This window comes from Salmo salar, chromosome ssa03, assembly GCF_905237065.1.
Source record: "Salmo salar chromosome ssa03, Ssal_v3.1, whole genome shotgun sequence".
In the NCBI taxonomy this organism is placed as follows: Eukaryota; Metazoa; Chordata; class Actinopteri; order Salmoniformes; family Salmonidae; genus Salmo; species Salmo salar.
The window spans coordinates 73427289-73448036 of record NC_059444.1 but is presented as its reverse complement, the minus strand read 5'-3'; the positions used below and the strand labels follow the sequence as shown (position 1 = coordinate 73448036).

General features: G+C 44.0%; 1 protein-coding gene across 1 annotated transcript in view; it reads left to right on the top strand.

Annotated features, from left to right (window-relative positions):
- The window catches only part of LOC106601645 (tumor necrosis factor receptor superfamily member 16), a 44363-nt gene extending 38998 nt beyond the window's left edge, over positions 1 to 5365 (top strand). The window contains exon 6 of the mRNA XM_045715380.1: positions 1635 to 5365. Coding sequence (XP_045571336.1) covers positions 1635 to 1681 — 47 coding nt within the window. The 3' untranslated portion in view covers positions 1682 to 5365. The remainder of the gene's footprint in view (positions 1 to 1634) is intronic.
- Positions 5366 to 20748: the final 15383 nt, after the last annotated feature.

Genomic DNA, 20748 nt, shown 5'->3' with positions numbered 1-20748 from the left:
ACGTATTGCTTTGTCCAAAGCACTTTGAGACTAAATGAAAAGAGCTATATAAATGCTAATCCATTATTGGTATTAATCATGAATAAATGTAACATATTGTAGTGAGGACCTCTGTGTTGAGTAAAATAGAATAACTTGAGTCTGTATTGACTCAGTTCTAAAAGAAAGAGGAATGTCAGTGGTGGGAGGGGTACAGTGTGACAATCAGAGAGAAGCTAGGGCCAGGTCACCTTAACATGTACACTTTTGTAATTTAGCAGACACTCTTATCCAGACAGACTTATAGTCAATGCATTCAATTTAAGGTAGGTAAGACAACCACAAATCACAGTCCTTGTTTAAGCAAAATCACATCACAGAGAGGGTAATCCAATGTGAGGAGGAATATGAGAGACCTCAAGGTGCCAGAGGCAATGACGTACATGTAACTGCCGGCTGATTGACAGGTAGTGTATGAGGGGTCTGGTTAGGGCTGGTCAGGGCTGGTCAAATGACCCTGGGGCAACAGAAGGTAATCAGCATGTCTCCTGTATTCCATTCTTGCCGTTAGAGGAGAGCAGTTGATTGCCTATTCACTACCGATCTCAATCTCAGTCTTAATCAACTATCTTTAAAGCTTCGGAGTGGCCTGAAATCAAATCAGCATCGGCTGAACATGCTAATGGAAGATCGACTGTTAGATCGACTATTCTGAACGTGCCCAGTAGAATTGAATCTGATAAAGACTGGTCAATACCCTTGAATTGGAATGGGTGAAACAGTGGTTCCCATTTAAAGCAACCATTAGGTTTTCTGTGTCGACAATATTTATCAAGGAAGCCACCAACTGACTCAGTAGGTTTACATTTGCAGTCTAGGGAGGGCTGCATGAACCATTCAAAGTGGAGATCCTGAAGAGGAACACAAGTATTTTGCTGCTATCATGAAAAGACAGAATGATTCAGCAAGACTGCTCAGTGTCTCTCTGCAGTGTCTGTCATGCCTGCAGGATCGCTGTCTAAACAGGAAGGAGAACAAGTCACAGACTGCATGACGTGCTCTGGAGAGAATCAACATGAATAACGAGAGCTAAAGGAGAAAAAAGAGAGGATTTAAGATTTTTTTTTAATGTGTGTAGAATGAGAGAAGATCGACTGTAGCAGCCTTCGCCGAGCTCCGCCTGTGTGCACCACATACACTTAAACAGGCCTGATGATGTCATAGCGTGGTTGATACAAAAAAAAACTTCTTGAGAACCTTTAGAATTAGAGCTCTCTTCTGGCTGGCACAGGGGTGCATTGATCAAGACAAGAAAACAACCAGTGAGCTCAGAGCGCCTCTAAAAAACGCTCTGCATTCCGGAAGCGTTTCCATGGCACCCCTCAATTGACAACAGGTTGAGGGCTTGTGGGAAAAGGGGACATTTGTCCCTCTTCCTCACTCCCTGTAGTAATGAGTTCAGTGAAACAGTTGGAGGGGTTGATGAGTTTGTGACCTCACAAGGCCCCCTACAGGGCAAAGTGTGTCAGAGTGGACACAGCATCATAGACCGCTGACCACTGACACTGCGTTACTTCATATGACCAGAGAACATCTGCATGCTTCACCACTGACCATATATGTTTTTAACATGTTTCTCTCTCTCTCTCTCTCAGTGGTGAGGGTGGATGGGGGACCTGACTCACCTCCCCCCCAGGTCTGAGGAAGAGAAGCCGCTGACAGGAAGGAGGAAAAGGAGGAGAGGGGGAAGTGGGGTTGCCATGGAAACCTTGATGTGGGAACGGACATACAGTATAAGAGTACAGACTGAGTGGGCTTCTTGGATACAACAAGGAAGTTGACGACATTATCGCCCCTTTTCACCAAGGGTGGCCACTGGTTTCTGACTGGCCTCTTGTCCCAGTATGGACCCTTATTGGACAGACTGGAGCAACAGAGGCTGACCCAGTATCTCTACACAGAACCCAACTCTGCCAGTGTGTCTTTGAACACTAAACCTCTCCGCCAATACCAACCCTAACACCAACCGTCTGCCTCAAGTCACAAAAGTTGCAATATCACTACCACCTACAATCCAAGAAGCATCACTGTGTTAGATATCCTGGTCTCTGTCTTTTCTGTCAGCTGGTGTTGACCAATCCTTATGAAACGTGTGTTAGTATGTTATCCCATGAAGGAGTTTTATCTTGTGTCCCCATAAGTTCATTGCCAACTTCCTTTTACCATTTACTAAAATTATTATTCATCCATCCCCCAATTGCCCCCTATTCACTCACATCATCAAATGTTTGTGCCTCAGAGGTAGATAAACTCTCTGTCCCCTCTCTCCCCTTGTCTGTACTCTCTCTCTCTCAGCGTGTAACTATCTGTCCCTCTTTGCATCCCTCCATCTATTCCTATCCAATCGTAGTGTGTTCTCAGGGCTAGTCCTGCAGTAGTCTCTCAGTGACTCCGTCACTCCACCAGACTGTCTTCTCAGACCTCAGCAGCAGCAGCCAGTTGTAATCCTCCATGTGATCCATAGTATCCCACTGTCATCTATTCAACACAACTCAGTGGGGGAACGGTTATGCTGCGTTTAGATGGTACGAGGTAGACGGCGTCAGGATGTCATTGTTTTCAATGAGAGCACGACGGTAAATGCCGTTGAGGTCACGGTAGACGGGACATGCCACCAGAGGTAAAATATTTAAACTTTTGTTGACTGTCGTAGCGTTGTTTTCTACCGGATGTTGATTTGCACTGTTTGTTTACCGAAATCACCATAGCAACCATACCGTCGTCCTGGCTTGCTTTCTTCTTGTATGACGGTTTCTGCGTCCCTCGTCTAAATGCAGCATTAGTCACCCTTTCCAAAATCTCCTATCCTTTTTCTTACCACAGACACAGACATTCCTAAGGTGTACAGGGACTGACACATTTGTGTTGTTGTTATACTGTTGCCTCTGATTACTGTGCTCTCCTATTCTCATTGGCTGTGGATCATTCCATCATTCCATCATTCCATCACCGCAACATGATACACCATCCCTCCTCTGTTTTCTGACACACTTGACTCCTTTTCTCCATCCAACATGGACCCCAGGATTCTGTTGGAATGATTCATGCTTTGAATATAACAGATTCGAGATGTTTCTGTCATGTCTGTTTGTGGCGCATCCGCCTCTCAGTGGTTGGAGTTACAAGGCTTCCTCAGCAGTGCAGCTCCATTACCCCAGGATCTGTGATATACAATATGAGGAGCACTTTTGGACTATTGAACATTGCTGGCTCATTGACCTGACACGTAATGTGATGCCCAACTGCCAAAAATGGAACTGTGACATCATCAGAAAGAGGCTCTGCAGTATCAGTATTCGAGGCTGTTCCATGGTAGCCTGACGAGAGTTGGCAAGAAATAGTATACAGAGTTGATATACAAACACTGTACAGTAGGCTATACTCAAGACTCCCATTAATTATCCATTATATTGTACTTGCTAATGAGTGGAGACATGGGACACTCGTCAGAGACTTCCGTCTCACTGAAATAAACACAAGCACTTGCACGCACACACACACTCACGTGCAGATATGTGTGTGTGCTAAAGAGTGTGCGGTGGCGCTAATGTGTCTGCTGCGGTATGGTATGGTAGGGGTATGGGAGTAAACACAGGGGCCATTAGGGAGACATTCCTGACAGGCAGGTATAATTACCTCAGGGTTTCAGGTTCATTTAGCTTCACTCAGTCAGCTGGCTCTCATCTGGATCCCTCTGTTCTGTACTGCACAGAGACATACAGAACGCTTTTAAAGTGGCAACAATGTGACATTACCATTACTCACCTGTCATGTGTCTGAGAGAGCAGTGACATTTTACTGTATCACAATAGTGATCTGAAGCACTTATACCCCACCCCCCCCCCCCCCACCACACTCTCTCTGATGATAAACTGTATGTATGGGTTGCCTTTGATCACTTTTGTATGTATCTATATTGGCACGCAGCATACTGAACATGCAGTAGGTATTAGATATTGGCAATGTAGCTACGCTTACTGTAACTGTACTGCTTTGAAGTCCAGGTTTGATTCCCAGGGACATGTGATTACTCAGGGTCCCTTTGGTGTGGTTTGATGCTTGAATTTAGATGTAGGTAGATAGCAAAGTAGATATATTGAGAGAGAGCGAGCGAGAAAGAGAGAGCGAGAGAGAGAGAGAAATAATCTGGCGTAGCAAAGATACAGTAGAGAAGACACTCTCAGAGTAGTGAGTTTTGAGGCTTTTGAATAGAAAACAGACCAACACACCCACACTATATTCCCCCTGGAGGCCTCTCTCTGCTTGTGACATATCCAGTGGCTTCACACACAGTGTTTCACACAATATTATTGACAGCAGTGTGATTCATATTGCTCCTCAATTGGAAGTGCAGTAGGACCCAGTGGACCAACAGATTGGCATAATACCACTGACTGACAGGAGAGATTGTCATCAACGACTGGTGAACCTTTCACTGTGGCTGGCGGCCCCACGGACCCAATCTAACACTATGCTGTCTCACAGGTGAATAGAGGTGTCAATATAGAATCTACAGTATGACTCGATCTGTACTGTTTTTCCACAGCAGGGGACACTGGTAGAGTGAAGGAAGATAATATAAGAATGTAAAGCTGAATAACGTTACAGACATAAATATGCAAAACATTCAATGTTCTTCTATTGTTTTTGTTATGAATATTATTCTCTTTTTTGAAATCAGTATTTTTTTGTAAACGGTTTCTTGTTTTAGCACTTATTAGATGTAATATGCACACTCAAAGACTGTGCTATACAAGTGCCTGTGTACAGAGTCAGGTGTCTTTGAGTTATGTTCAGAACACTTTCTGTTCTTCTTCTTCTGTTTTTATTCTCACTTGTTGTATGACCTGTGTTTTGTTTCATCATTTGAGTGTTAATGAAGGTTTCAGGAAGTATAGGCCATAGGTTAAAACATACTACTAATGTTGTTGAAATCCATATAGCATCATCTACGTACCTGCCACATGCTGTGGTCCTATTTTACCGACCACAATATACTCTATCTACAGTGCGAAAGTGGCAATATGTGATGAGCATGACCAGTATGTTTTACATGTTCAGTTTGTCCAGAGGTTGTGGACAGACATGCCATGTATGAGGAGGAATCACTATGATTCTCTATGGTAATATCCAAGATATAATGAATCCCCACAGAAACTTCAGACCCCGTCCCCCCAAAAGCTGAATGTTACATGTACTTACCTACTAGTAAAATGCATTGTGTAAATGTGAATTTCTTAGAGTTGTTACAATATATAAATACACTATAAAATTGAAAAAGCAAAGAAATTAGTTATCTGATAGAATAAAAACAAATGTAATTGCACCTTTGTCAAGTCATTTGTCCTCGATACTGAATGTTGATAATGTAGCAAGTCAGTTGATGGATTGTCATTCTCTACATTGTTGCTTGGGAAGAAATATAGTGGACACAATACACTGAAATATGCTTCTTCGCTTTAAAACATTAAAATTGCCAATGTTTAATACTGGTAGTCGGCTATCTCTCCCGGGAAATCCTTGATTATAAAAATATTGGACAGCACCCAGTACAAACTCTCCCGACCCTCATCTATAACTGTTTTTTTAACAACAGTTACAGGAATAATCTCCGTGGGTTTGTGTCTCATTGACAGTTTTGGCTTTCTGTATGAAAATACCCAAAAGGTTCCCCTTTAGAATTACCCCGAAAGTATTTCTGAAAAAGCCTCAAGCTAATGAAAATAAAATGTTAAAACCACAAAGTATGGAGCATGTGACCTTAGCCAAACCACAGTTAAAAACAGGACCATATGTGAGGGTTCATTGGACTGTTGGAGTCTAGTTCTCTATTCTCTTATCATCAGGTAAGCATTCAATAACATGGAGATGTCTGGTAGATGTGGTTCACACACACAGAGCAGAGACTACAGATATGACATGGTGTGATGAATTGCTGAATCATCAGAATGTGCGGATGAATCCCAAACCAACAAACCAGATGGGAGCTAGACACACTACACAGTTTCATTTGATTAGCCGGGACCGTTCAAATAGAGGCGCTAATCAAATGCTGAAATGTATTTTTTTCCTACCTGAACATTAATCAAGAGCATGAGTCAGCTGAAATTGCAAAGAAAGGAACATCGTTAAAGAGAAAAAAAGAACAACCATGAATAAAATGGATGTATGTGGAGATCGGGGGAAAAGCGCTCAGAAATGTGATTGAGGCGATTACATTCAATGTGGATGATGTCGTTAATTATGCTTACTGTATAAATATATGCAAACACTGACCTTCATAAGTCTAACCTCATTCAACTTTTTGGTGTTTTGTGTAACAGATGTCTCTGTCACGTATACTCCCTCTCCGGCCTCTAGGTCATCAGGCTGCTGATTATCCTGCACACCTGTCACCATCGTCTCGCGCACCTGCGCCTCATGACACTCACCTGGACTCCATCACCTCCTGATTATCTTCCCTATATCTGTCACTCCCCTTGGTTCTTTCCTCAGGTGTTATTGACTCTGTTTTCATGTCGGTGCGTTGTTTGTGTTGCGTATTTATTGTTTCCTTTATTTATTAAAACACTCACTCCCTGAACTTGCTTCCCGACTCTCAGCTCACTCGTTACAGTCTCTTTCCATACACCACTGTTTGGAGGCTGGAAATGCATGTACAGTGCATTCAGAAAGGCTTCAGACCCCTTCCATTTTTCCACATTTTTATACATTACAGCCTTATTCTAAAATGGGTTAAATAAAAACAAATAAAAGAAACCTGTTTGTATTGATCATTTTTCAAGTGTTTCTACAACTAGATTGGAGTCCACCTGTGGTAAATGCAATTGATTGGACATGATTTGGAAAGGTGCACACCTGTCTTTATAAGGTCCCACAGTTGACAGTGCATGTCAGAGCAAGAACCAAGCCCTGAGGTTGAAGGAATTGTCTGTACAGCGCCAAGACAGGATTGTGTCGAGGCACAGATTTGGGGAAGAGTACCAAAACATTTCTGCAGCATTGAAGGTCCCCAAGAACACAGTGGCCTCCATCAATCTTAAATGGAAGAAGTTTGGAACCACCAAGAGTCTTCCTAGAGCTGGCCGCCCTGCCAAACTGAGCAATCGGAGGAAAAGGGCCTTGGTCAGGGAGGTGACCAAGAACCTGATGGTTACTCTGACAGAGCTCCAGAGTTCCTCTGTGGAGATGGGAGAACCTTCCAGAATGACAACCATCTCTGCAGCACTCCACCTAGTAGGCCTTTATGGTAGAGTGGCCAGACGGAAGACACTCCTCAGTAAAAGGCACATGACAGCCCGCTTGGAGTTTGCCAAAAGACACCTAAAGGACTCTCATACCATGATAAACAAGATTCCCTTGATGAAAACCTGCTCCAGAGTGCTCAGGACCTCAGACTGGGGCAAAGGTTCACCTTCCAACAGGACAATGACCCTAAGCACACAGCCAAGACAACACAGGAGTGGCTTCCGGACAAGTCTCTTAATGTCCTTGAGTGGCCCAGCCAGAGCATGGACTTGAACCCGATCGAACATCTTTGGAGAGACCTGAAAATAGCTCTGCAGCAACGCTCCCCATCCAACCTGACAGAGCTTGAGAGGATCTGCAGAGAAGAATGGAAGAAACTCCCCAAATACAGGTGTGCCACGCTTGTAGCGTCATACCCAAGAAGACTTGACGATGTAATTGCTGCCAAAGGTGCTTCAACAAAGCACTGAGTAAAGGGTTTAAATACTTATGTATATTTGATATTTCAGTTATTTATTTCTAAATGTACAAAAATGTCTAAAAACCTGTTTTTGCTTTGTTATTATGGGGTATTGTGTGTGTGGATTGATGAGGTAATTTTTTTTTTTTAATGTTACAGAATAAGGCTGTAACATAACAGAATGTGGAAAAAGTCAAGGGGTCTGAATACTTTCCGAATGCACTGTATGTTGCGAGTATATGAATGTGCGTGGGTAGCCTAGTAAAGGATTCCTTTGAAGTGATTGCGTAACACTCAGATGAAGGCATCATGATTGGTTGTTTGTATGCCACAATGAAAGGTAATACATTTTAAAAGTAAAATGACAAATCTTTACAACTAGGTCTACAGAGATCCTATTGAATTAATAGTAGTTCTATATGGAATTCTATGATTAGGCCCATAGAAAATACACTCCTGCTAACCTGAATGTTACAGAAACTCTGACTTGGTGTACTTCCTCCTTTATCTCATCCACTGACCATGTTGAATAGCCTGTGAGACATCAGAACTCTTACCACTCATTGTTGTCTCTATAGACTCTGGTAAGCAGAGACGTTGCCTGTTGGAAGCAGTTCAGAATAAGGTCAAGGTGATTGATGAAGGCATCGTATTGCCTGATCGAAGACGACAGGCGTAGGCATAGAACAAGGCAGGCATGAGAGAAAGTGATTCACATACACAGAAAAACACTCCCAGAATGCGTTGGCACACGCAGTCAACCCAAAGACAGCTGCAGAGCCACCCTATAGTCTTTCATCCCTTTCTGAACATAGACCCCAGATTGGTCAAGTCGCTCTGTTTCTGTTCCTGCTGCTGGGTTTTACTGGGGGTTTTCAGGTGTTTGTTTACAAGTCTCTGTAGTGATCTGTGTGGGGAGCTGGCTGGAACAGGCCACAGGGCATCATCCAACATGTCGGTTTCCTCTCCTCTACTCTCTGGGCTAGTAGAAACTGGTGTTAGAACTTGGTGTTAGAACGCCCATGAGGAAACCATCTGGAACACCACAGCAATTAACACATGAGTAAATCAAACAGCCCCACCCATCCTCCATTCCTCCATCCTCCCACACAGGTGGAGAGGGACCACCCTGTCTGTTACCCTGCCTTATGAGAGAGGGAGAGGGAGAATAGGGAAAGAGAGACATACCCCTCCCTGGGATGGAGACCAGCTGTGAGCCTCCGACCCTGTAAGTGTCTTGCCCCCCTCCCCTCTCTACCCACCCACTCACACACACCCTTACTCATCAATATCCAATTATCTGTTTCCAATGCCGCAGTACTAGTGATACTGTTGAGCACTTAAAAGTAATTCACAACCTACAGCGTTGCAACACAAATTGTACTCCCTCCCCGACCCTACCACACCCCACAACACTTTCACTCTTACAAAAGTCTGGAAATGAGGCCACATACACTCACACATGCAGCTATGCATGCACACACGCACAGACACACACACACAAATGAGGCAATTACCCTGTCACTGTTTCTTCATTATGTGATTCCGTTCCCATTGTGTTAACTATTGACCACAATGACAGCACCACCCGACTGTCTATTTGTGACCGTCGCCTTGAAAAGCAACTAATCTATTTTCCATCGACTGAGTTTAGGTCTGGCTAATTTCACATGGTCTGCAGACATTGGGATGATTTAACTCCAATACGATCATTTGTGTGTAATTTACATCCCAGTATGGGACCGATGTCTCATGCCTTAACAAACCATTGTGGTTGGCTGCTAAACACAGAGAGTCAGCAGAGCTTTTACAGTAATGGGATACAAGCAGAAAGGATCAGACAGAACACATTGTCTGCATTCATCTCTGCTCTGACACACCTGAGACTCTGGGAGTTCTTTTCAATCGCTACTTTGTTGATAAGACAAGACATTATTTATTTCCTGGTAATTGTCTCTTCCTGTTGTCCCAGTGGATTTAAGCGTCTATTAAACACACGCACGCACATGCACACACTAAACAGTCTCTGGCATACACAAACTGATTTTCCAGACAGGAAGGCATACAACACCATAGTCTGGAGTCTGATCCGGTACAGATCAAAAACACTCAGACATTCCTGATAATACCAAGGTGAACGGAACGGGGTAAAATTATATTCCACCATTAGACCAAGCCAAATCCTGCTTAGCATTGTTGGTATCAGTTACATGAACCTGAGAAACTGAGGAAGCAGCCTACCTATCCTTCCAAACTCCTAATACAACAAGGGCCTGGTTTCAAAGAGTGTAACAGTTGACTTTTTCTCCGTAGTCCATCATTCAAACCCTCTATCGCTGTCACCAACAATATACCGTGAGTTTGTTTTTCTCTGCAGGGCTCAGATGCATTTGGCTCTATGCCGTCTGAACACCAAGCATCTCCTACGTGCATATGGTGGGTATGTGGGCCCCCTGTGTGTATAGCATGTGACTGCATGCAGATGCTTATGCAAGGGACAAGTTGTTTGCATGTTTGGAATACAGTCTATATACGTAAGTAATATTGTGTGTGTGTCCATGTATACGTGTGCGCTTGTGTTTGTGAATGAATGAGTCACTGAGTCAGTGAGACGTGATATCTGACAGAGAGCCAGAAGAAAGCAGGGTTGCTATGGATCCCACACACGTCCCCCCAGGGAAAGCCTGAGGCTGCTGGGTACACAGGGCACGTCTCCCTGACTCTGACTCAGGCTGCCTACATGACTGTCCCTGTGACAGTGAGGAAGAGGAGGCTGCTCTGCCCGTACCGTACTGTAATGAGCTAGGGAGTCACTTTAATGATAATTGCCTGCATGTGTTTGTGTCAAGTCCATTACACTGAGACAATAAAGCATGCCTGTCATTCGGCAGCAGTAGTTCATCTCCATTTCTCTCTCCGCTCATCGCTGAATATACCATATCAAGGGGAAATCATCCCTTTTAACAGTAGTAAATGGGATACTGCCCAGAGGGGCTACCGTGCCCCCCCCACCCCACCCCACCCCACCCCATCTACACCATTGCCAGTCCTTAGATGACATTATGAAGAATGAATAAGTCTCACATTATTTTCTTCATCTCACCAGTCAAGCTGGCTGATAAATGTTTTGTTTGTTTTACTTTTTAAACCAGAAACAGACAAACAAACAACTGCAGCATTACCGACTTAAAAATGTGGTGCCAGCAACCAACCAGGGAAGTGGGCTACTGTCCAAAACATAGATAGATAAGAAAAGAAAACAAAAAAAAAGCATATACATTTTTTTATAATAATGTGATGTGTCTGCCAGGAAGTGAAGTGATGCAAATGCTAAACGTGTTTTTCTGGGCTTGAATTCATTGGCATTCATAAAGTATTTAAAGGGTTAGTTGGAGTTATCCATTGTTACTTTATTTATATGAAGAGTCAAAACTCATTACATATCATTCTGAGTAGCACAAATATATTTAACCATAGCACAGCTAATAGAACCCTCACATCCTATAGATCATTACTCTCCCAGTACAAAGCCACGCTGAAACCACAGTGGATTTTATTGTTCAGGAAATGCATTACAAACACTGATTTCGCAACATGTTGGCACAGTAACAAGTTGCCCTGAAAAACGACTGTATTTTCCAGATGAGACCCTCTGTTAAACATTTATAAACGGTTGCCAATGCATGGTAATGAAGACGACAGCTCCCAAACTAAAATAAAAGTACCGATGTAGGATCTTAATTTGATCACTCTTTTGTTGTTGAGAATTTTCCTGCACAGCAGGAAATGCAAACTTGTAGTGTATTCAAGTTTTTAAAAGGCTTCTAAAGTTTGTAAATTCTGACTTGATTTGCCCTAACGATAAATGTATCAACGCCTAGAAAAATGCCCATTCATTATAATCCACATTTCCTGTTGCTGCAGGATTATTTTCCTGCCGTAGCAAACTGACTCAAATTAAGATCCTATATCTGTAGGATCATGTGTATGTCTGTGATCAAATGGAAGAATGCAATGAGACATGGAAAGAAAACATATCAACTTATCATATCAAACACATCATATCAAGTAGCTCTGATAGAATAAAGGACTGACTGTAAACTTTAACTCTCCAACTCTGGTCACCTTTGCTCTCTTGCAGTAAATTACAGTTAGTGCTCTGAGGACACACCAACAGACTGTAATGTAGATAAACCTCTGAGTTTATCACCACCCAGAGCACCCTGAGTCATCCATCAGAGTTCCAGCCATGCATCAACAACCTATGGGCGTGGGTAGTGTCCCAATGCAAGAAGTCTCAGGACAGGGTGAACCAAGCCCTTCAAGCTGGAACTCTGGCAGGGGCCTTAGTCAAACATCCTCACCTACCTTAGCATTGATCCCTGCATTCACTACAACGACCTACCCTGCTTCCACTTTAATGCTGTGCCAGAAATCTGCTCGCCACATGTGGTGAGAGAGAGAAACAGAAATAGAGAGGGGAATGGGAAATAGGGAAAATAAGTGAAAAGGGGATGACTGGTCTCTGGTGAAAAGGCAGGAGGAAAGACTAGTAGGTGAGTGGTAGTCTCCAAACTTGACACAAAGTGTCATGTTAACTCCCCGATGAGGTCATCAATCAGCGCCACAGAGGGACAGGGTCTGACAGTTACTAATTTGGAGGGAGGGCTGAAGGGTGGTCAGAAAAACAAGATGACTAATCACAGCTGAGAGAGAAGACGACATGAGAGTGAAAGTCCACTCCAATTTCCTCCTTTCCAATTCTTCCCCTTCTCTCTTTCCCTCCTTCTCTCTCTACCTCCATCCTATCTGGCCGGTTCACAGTTAAACCCTCACCATGAGCCCTTCTGTTGCAGCCTTGTCAACACATCTGTCAGGAGAGCTTACTGTTCTCATCCATTTTCACACCCTGTTTTCTCAATGTGTCACCAGATCTCAACAGTCCTGCTATAGCTCCCTGTTCTCCACCAGCCTTCCCAGTCTACAACATCTGTATGTCCCAAATGGCCCCCTTTTCCCTAAATAGTGCAATACTAAGACCAGAGCCTAGGCCATGTTTTCTCCATTGTAATGTCATCTGAGCAATGAAAATATCTCTGAATAGAATGGCTTTTCCTAAAAGAAAACAGCAGACCCTGCAGAGGGGTAAACCTAAACCTAGCCTGGACAGACTAACCTAACAGATCCCCCCCTCTTCTCCTCCCTCCCTCCATCTCATTACAGCATGGGAATTAATAAAGACATGGCCTGATGGCACAGGCCGGGAGAGTTCCATTGGGTCTGTATTACCATGTATACTGTTACACACTGTACTGTAAATGAACACGTGTTCTGTTAAATGACCACATGGACTGGTAAACTGTGCCAGTGATCATGGACGGACTGCTATATAGTGTGATATAGGGTTGCTCATGTACAGTATAATGCTTAATGGCTTCCAAATGGTATGACCACACAACGTTGTTAGACGCTTTTATCCAAGGTGACCTACAGTCATCCGTGCATACATTTTACGTATGGGTGGTCCTGGGAACTGAACCCACAACCAACTGAGCCATACAGGACCACTGTATAAGTGTTGTAGACTGGTCTGGTCATATTAAGAACTCTGTGATCAATAATATGATATGAGAGAACAGGAGGATGAAGGCCAACATTGGACCTACTCCCGAAAGCCTTTCCCTTAAAAAAATGTTTTACCTCATTTTGGCTCTTTCATTTCACTTGAAGCATTTGTTTCAATTCTGATTTCACACTGATGACTCCATGTTTTCTCCATTGTAATGTAATCTGAGCAGTGGAAAAGATCTCTGAATAGGCTTTTCCTAAATGAAAACAGCAGTATAAAGTGCAAGCTAAGAATGAGCTTCCAACAAACCCTGAAACAACCCCTTCTAGTGTTGGTTCCTTTAGCCAAATTCCTCTGTGTAGGACAGGATTGTGTAACTGTACAGATGCAGCTGTGCTTGTCGTTAGTCAGCCCACGTGGACCCTCGCCCCGTCCTGATGGAAATGCTTTTACAAAACTGTATTAGATTACATCCCTACTCTGCCCCTCCTTTCACATTTTATCATATCTCTGTCTCTTTCTCTCTCTCTCCCTCTCTTTCTCTCTCTCTTTCAGAGGCAGCAGTCTGTGGTTCATTAGCTTGACGATGAGCCTTGCTTTGCAGAAGACTTGTTTAGCTACTCAAGGCCCTGTTTTATCAATGCATCCATATGAGCAGGGAAGGACTGTGTGGTGTGTGTCTGATTAGGTGCAGTGTGTCTGTAACATAGAGGAATGGAGGAGGTGTTGTTGTACCAGGGAGCAGAGACCCAGGGTCTGTAGCATAGAGGAATGGAGGAGGTGTTGTTGTACCAGGGAGCAGAGAGACCCAGGGACCAGGGTCTGTAACATAGAGGAATGGAGGAGGTGTTGTTGTACCAGGGAGCAGAGAGACCCAGGGACCAGGGTCTGTAACATAGAGGAATGGAGGAGGTGTTGTTGTACCAGGGAGCAGAGAGACCCAGGGACCAGGGTCTGTAGCATAGAGGAATGGAGGAGGTGTTGTTGTACCAGGGAGCAGAGAGACCCAGGGACCAGGGTCTGTAACATAGAGGAATGGAGGAGGTGTTGTTGTACCAGGGAGCAGAGACCCAGGGACCAGGGTCTGTAGCATAGAGGAATGGAGGAGGTGTTGTTGTACCAGGGAGCAGAGAGACCCAGGGACCAGGGTCTGTAGCATAGAGGAATGGAGGAGGTGTTGTTGTACCAGGGAGCAGAGAGACCCAGGGACCAGGGTCTGTAGCATAGAGGAATGGAGGAGGTGTTGTTGTACCAGGGAGCAGAGACCCAGGGACCAGGGTCTGTAACATAGAGGAATGGAGGAGGTGTTGTTGTACCAGGGAGCAGAGAGACCCAGGGACCAGGGTCTGTAGCATAGAGGAATGGAGGAGGTGTTGTTGTACCAGGGAGCAGAGACCCAGGGTCTGTAGCATAGAGGAATGGAGGAGGTGTTGTTGTACCAGGGAGCAGAGAGACCCAGGGACCAGGGTCTGTAGCATAGAGGAATGGAGGAGGTGTTGTTGTACCAGGGACCACGGTCTTTAGCTATCTTATTAGCAGGTCCTGGAGGCTGAGAGCCAGAGCTCTGCTGACTGCTGCCCCCTGACTGTCTCACACACACACACACACACACTAGAGCCAGCCAGACTGTATACAGCACTGCAGACAGTGAATGAAGTTATGGTTTAGGTTGTTACTGCAATAAGAACCATTAAAATAGCATTATGGCAATGAGATTGCTGTGTAGATAAACTAAATGAGCATTCGTTAGCTTTATTGCTTTGTTAATTGTAATTGGTATGGGTATACAGTCTGAATCCTGCATGGCTGTTCTTACAGTGTAGTACAGGCATGTGGTGCAGGTTCAGGTCATGGAGTTTTAACACAGGATGGACGTGGGTAGGTTAGAACCCTCAGAAATGTTGGAATTAACCACATTCACATTGAGTAACTGCATCATTTTATTCTTCAACTTTATGCATTTTTGAGGTGCCAATCAAGTTAGTCTACTCGGAAAAACTTGACATCAACATTACAAGGCGAGCAGAGGAATAATCTTCTATCGAGAGGAGAAAAGATGCTCTCTCTGTCAAACTGGAAGCCTTGAGCACAGACAGCATCCCCTGTCAAACGCTTGTTGACTTCATAACTTAAGAAGCTGCCAAACTGTTAACAATGACATACCCTGTTGTTCTATTGTTTTAAATTGATTCAATGAACAAGTCCAATGCATTTTCCATTGGTTTTATTAGTTAATCTCCAGACTTCTGTGAGGACAATCAAGCCTCAGTTTACTAATCATGAATCATTACAGTTTCTTAGTATGCTGTGCTGTGTGGGATTTATAGTACCATAACACACCAGTATATGTATAATGTCCACTGCGGATAGTTTGTGTGGGGAGTGACCTATGACCTATGCTATAATGCAGTAGAGAGCATCACATTGTGCAGTAAGGAATAAGGGGTCAGGTTTTACAATGCATCTCATTGCGGTTCTCTTTACCGTGACTCATTGGTGAGTGTGTCTGTTAAGAGAGGTGGTTCAATGCATCAGACAAGCTGAGGAGGATCAAAACAAAAGACCATACATGGGTCCTTCGCTGGCGCTGCAGGCTTGTCTAGGAAAGTGCCCGACCCAATTATAAATCACAAAGACCCTTTCTGCCCTTTCTTCTCAGTGACGTGCTCCACATATCATAATGGTTAAAAGCCTAGATGTGAGTCTTTAAATTCACCTCAATTATTCAAATGCATGCATGTACATTAGCGGTAAAGCTAGCATAGATGGGTGCAGATAAAAGCAAAGTTGAGTTGTGTAGAGCTTTCTATGACACTGAAATAGCTAGATAATAGAGGGTATAGTGTTCAATATGCTTCTCTCTGCATAAAACCTACTGTATGCACTCCATGTCCATTTGTGAGGTCAGAAGACTACTCAGTTGTATTACCGTACGTACAGATGGAGGATCTTCATTTGAGCCAGTTTGCTACAGCAGGAAAATAATCCTGCAGCAACAGGAAATGTGAAATATTATGTGGATTATAATTAATGTACATTTTTTGTTGGGGTTGATACATTTTTCGTTAGGGCAAATCAAGTCTGACATTTTAAAGTGGAAATTACAAACTTTATAAGCCTTTTAAACCTTGAATACACTACACGTTTGCATTCTCAACAACAAAAGAGTGCTCAAATTAGGATCCTACATCTGTATGTGATATGTGGGATAATGAATGTAAGCTACCTCTAATGAAGACCCAAATGGCCCTAAGTGAGTGCAATCAAGCCAATGGCACGACTGACCAGTGCTCGAGAAAATCAAACTACAAAGTCCACTTTTCAAAGTTACTATACAAGACCTGATCTATAGCCTTAAAGACCTGATCTATAGCCTTAAATACCTGATCTATAGCCTTAAATACCTGATCTATAGCCTTAAAGACCTGATCTATAGCCTTAAAGACCTGATCTATAGCCTTAAAGACCTTGTTTCTCCATTGAGTATCTACAGAGATGTACTGCTGTATGTTGTCCAGCCCCAGAATACTTCCAGAGGCTTGGAGGATTACAGGTGTGTGCCATATTTTGGGGTTCAGAGGGCCTCTGCTGCCTCCCGACCCCCCACCCCACCCCCTTTATCTTCATCCAGGAAGACAGTCAACTGATGAGGGATTTAAGACAGAACGGCCAGCTGAGCAGCATCAGTGCACTGTCAAATCTCTGAACCCTCTATGACAACCCTGTCTGTCCCTGTACTCAGTCTCCTCCTGGCCCATACACACTCTTTGATACTGTTCCATATATTCCATTCCAGCCATTTCAATGAGCCCGTCCTCCTATAGCTCCTCCCACCAGCCTCCTCTGGTATATAGCCACCCCTGTTCAGTTGTCAATCCATAACACCTTAAATCAAGGGTAAATTCTATCTTTAAACACAATCACACACAAACTGCCCAGGACTTGGTCCCTTAGGCTCCACCTGGAGGGCTCTGTTCTGTGTAGAGAGATTCTATTGAACCCACCATCATCAGACGTCTCTGGATTTAGTCTGGGGGAGAAACATTCATTTCCATCTGACTGCCAGGCACATTGGCTGGCTAACCACAAACCATTTAACTGGTCTGTAATGGCAGTGTCTCTCACTGAAGCATACAGAACAGTGTATCCCCCGCCACATGACGGAATCCACCAGCCACCTCAAAGAGACCAGGATGGAAGTGCTTCATTTAATGAGAACAGAATTCCATGGCTGTTGTTGTTGTCGTCAATATCTGAGAACATTCACTGAAATCAACATGATACTCTCCGTGGCTGTTGTTGTTGTCGTCAATATCTGAGAACATTCACTGAAATCAACATGATTCTTTCCGTGGCTGCTGTTGTTGTTGTTGTCAATATCTGAGAAGATTCACTGAAATCAACATGATAGATTTTGCAGACATGGAATGTGTTTTAACTCTTTTACCTCCAACATCAACAAACACACATATGAGCATGGAAGCACGCACACACATGCACGCACACACACACAAATTATTCCATCTCAAATTTGCTGACAGGGCATCGTTCTCAGCTGCAGTATGACAGCTTAACCAGCAGTGGGGGGGGTGTGCTGTGGGTGGATGGCTGACCTCTGAACCCATGTGAACAGATCTCCACATATAATAATAGACCCAGCAGGTGTTTCAGCTCCACAACCCAGGCCGTAAGCCAGGCCGTGTCAGGTGTCACCAACAGTCAGGCCGGGGAACAGCAGAGGGATGTAGGTTCAAGTCCCTGATGGGATCGTTGCTACTCCGACCCCCATGTGAGGTCTGCCAGGCATCTCTCTGTCGTATATTTCCAGCTGTCCAGATTGATTAGACATGAAATGTCAGCTCTTGTAATAGCTGTAAACAGGCAGCGGCTGCCAAGAAAAGTGAGAACATAATCAGTCTATTTAAGTCTAACTCTATCAAGAAATGATATACTTCTGTCAGATTTATAGAGGCTAAGGCATAGCCATAAAGGTCCTTTTATTTTCTCTGTGTCTCCTCATCTCTCTCTCCGTTTCCCCTTCTTCATTACATTTTCTCTAATAACCTATACCATCTTCCTTTTTCCCTTTCTGTGTCTTGCCCTTCTCTGTATCAAAATCAAATCAAATTGTATTTATGGGCCGAATACAACAGGTGTAGACCTTACAGTGAATTGCTTACTTACAAGCTCTTCCGCAATGATGTAAAGTCAGATAAGAAAAATGCAGAGATAAGTGGTAATTTAGGTAGATGCCCAGCTAACACATTTGGTTTCTTGGAAGTCTTCTTGGAACGTACGTTTTTGGTTTCCCATTGATTCTGGGAACGAAATCATACGTTTCCTGTAAAATTGAGGGGTTGTTTTGTTCTGAGAACAGAAGTGAAAATTTCCACACTGCTTCTTGACATAAGGCTGAAATGTGTTCTGGTATTACCCTCAGGTAGCCTGTTTCTGGTCTCAGGTTCAGGAATGGCTGAAAAAGCATAACATTCATAAAAAACTGACCCTAGAAATAGTTCTGTTGGGAGATCTGGAGAGACCTGGTCAGTCAATTACTAATATACTAATACTCTTAGTAAAAGTATTTATCTTTAACTCGCAATCTGTGGATTCGATTAAATAGATTCAAATTGTATGTTAAACATCACAGCATAGTTGAAAGATATATGATGCGTAGAAATCCGTAGAGAGTGGCCAGCAGAGATAGGTGGGATGGACTGAGGGAAACTGAGGGTTGGGATGTGGAACTGGAGACATGTGGGAGTGGAGTTGCTGGGCGGGGGATAGAATGACGGAATAAGAGTGCACACACACGGACACACATATGTAAATAGTGCCACATATGCACTCAAATGCATACGTTCGTTTTGGGGGAGATTTGGAGGTGAGGAGTGGGGAGGTTCGAGGGGTCTCGGTTGGTTGAGGGGCAGCTCTCGGGGAACTGTGGGGGGGGGGATCTTGGATGGTTGGTAGCCTGTCAGTTGGGAGCTTGGGCCGGTGGCCGATAGGTCGCTGGTTTGGTGGTCGACACGTCACTTGGTGGAAGATCTGTCGACCTGCCCTTGGGCGGGGAGCTTGACCCTGGTTGCTCCTGTGGGTCACTCTGGATGGGAGTGTCTACTAGATGACTGAATGTAATGTAAATGTTGACCAGCTTCACTACAGATAGATTGTATGTTTTAATATTACTTTTTTTTTAAATATACAAAAATGTAACCATGTTTGAACTTTTAGTAAACACCCTGTTAAAGTAATGAAATTCCAAGAAAATAACGTTATTTTGTCAAGAGAATGTTTCAAATCCAAGCGAGTTTCCTGCACCATTCCCAGAAAGTTGTGGGAAGGTTGTAAGCATAGAACAACCATGCTCTCACCAAGCTCTAAGAAATATAGGGGTCTCAGAACGTTACGTGCTTGCTGGGTATGTACATGGAGGCAGGGTAAAGTGACTAGGCATCAGGAGAGATAATCAGGGTAAAGTGAAAAGTAGCAGCAGCGTATATGTCCGAGCCTGTTGGTCTGAGACCTGATGCTTCGGTACCGATTGTCTGACAGGAACACAGAGAACAGTCCATGGTTTGGGTGTCTGTAGTCTTCTGCAATTTTCTGGGCCTTCCTGGGCCTGGTATAAAGTTCCTGGATGGCAGGGAGCTTGGCCCCAGTGATGTACTGGACCGTCCACCCCACCCTCTGTAGAGCCTAGTGGTCGAGGGCGGTGCAGTTGTCATACCAGGCGGTGATGCAGCCAGTTAAGATGTTGAAGCTACAACATCTCACTCTCGCCTCCTTTCTCTCCCTCCATCCCTCTCCTCCCTTTGCACCATAAACTGGGGGATATAACTCATTGAGGCAGGCAGGCAGTTAGGCGACTTACTGAAGGCCTATTCTCTCAGTGTACAGGCACACTCAGCCCAGGCCTGCGGAGAGGAAGTGCAGCAGTGTGGAATAGAGAGCTTCTTAAAAGCCAGTGAATAAAAGCTTTGACATCCCCTCGGCCCGCCGTCCCCGTCTACATCCCTCCTCCCCCTCCCTATTGTTTTGCCAGAGCATATTAGGATGCTGCAGACACAATTAAGGATGGTGTAATGAAATCATACTCTGTGCACTGGTAAATGGAACTGAGTGGAAAGGGTCAGGGATGGAGTGGGCGCGGGGGAGATGGAGGGGAGGAAGAGGAGGAGGAGGGGGGAAGTTCATTCCTTCAGAGGCTCTAGTGAAATTCTCTTACATACAGAACATTACCAGCAATGAATGGTGAAAGGTCATGCATGCTGTATGTCCTATAAGCAGACGTACATAGAACAACAAATACATAGACCAGGACTCAATCCAAGGATCATTGTAAAGACACACATTGAACTTTTTAAGGTAATTTATGGTTGAGCCAACATCTGTAGATTTTACCGTGAATCTCCGCCGACGTTGGGAATAT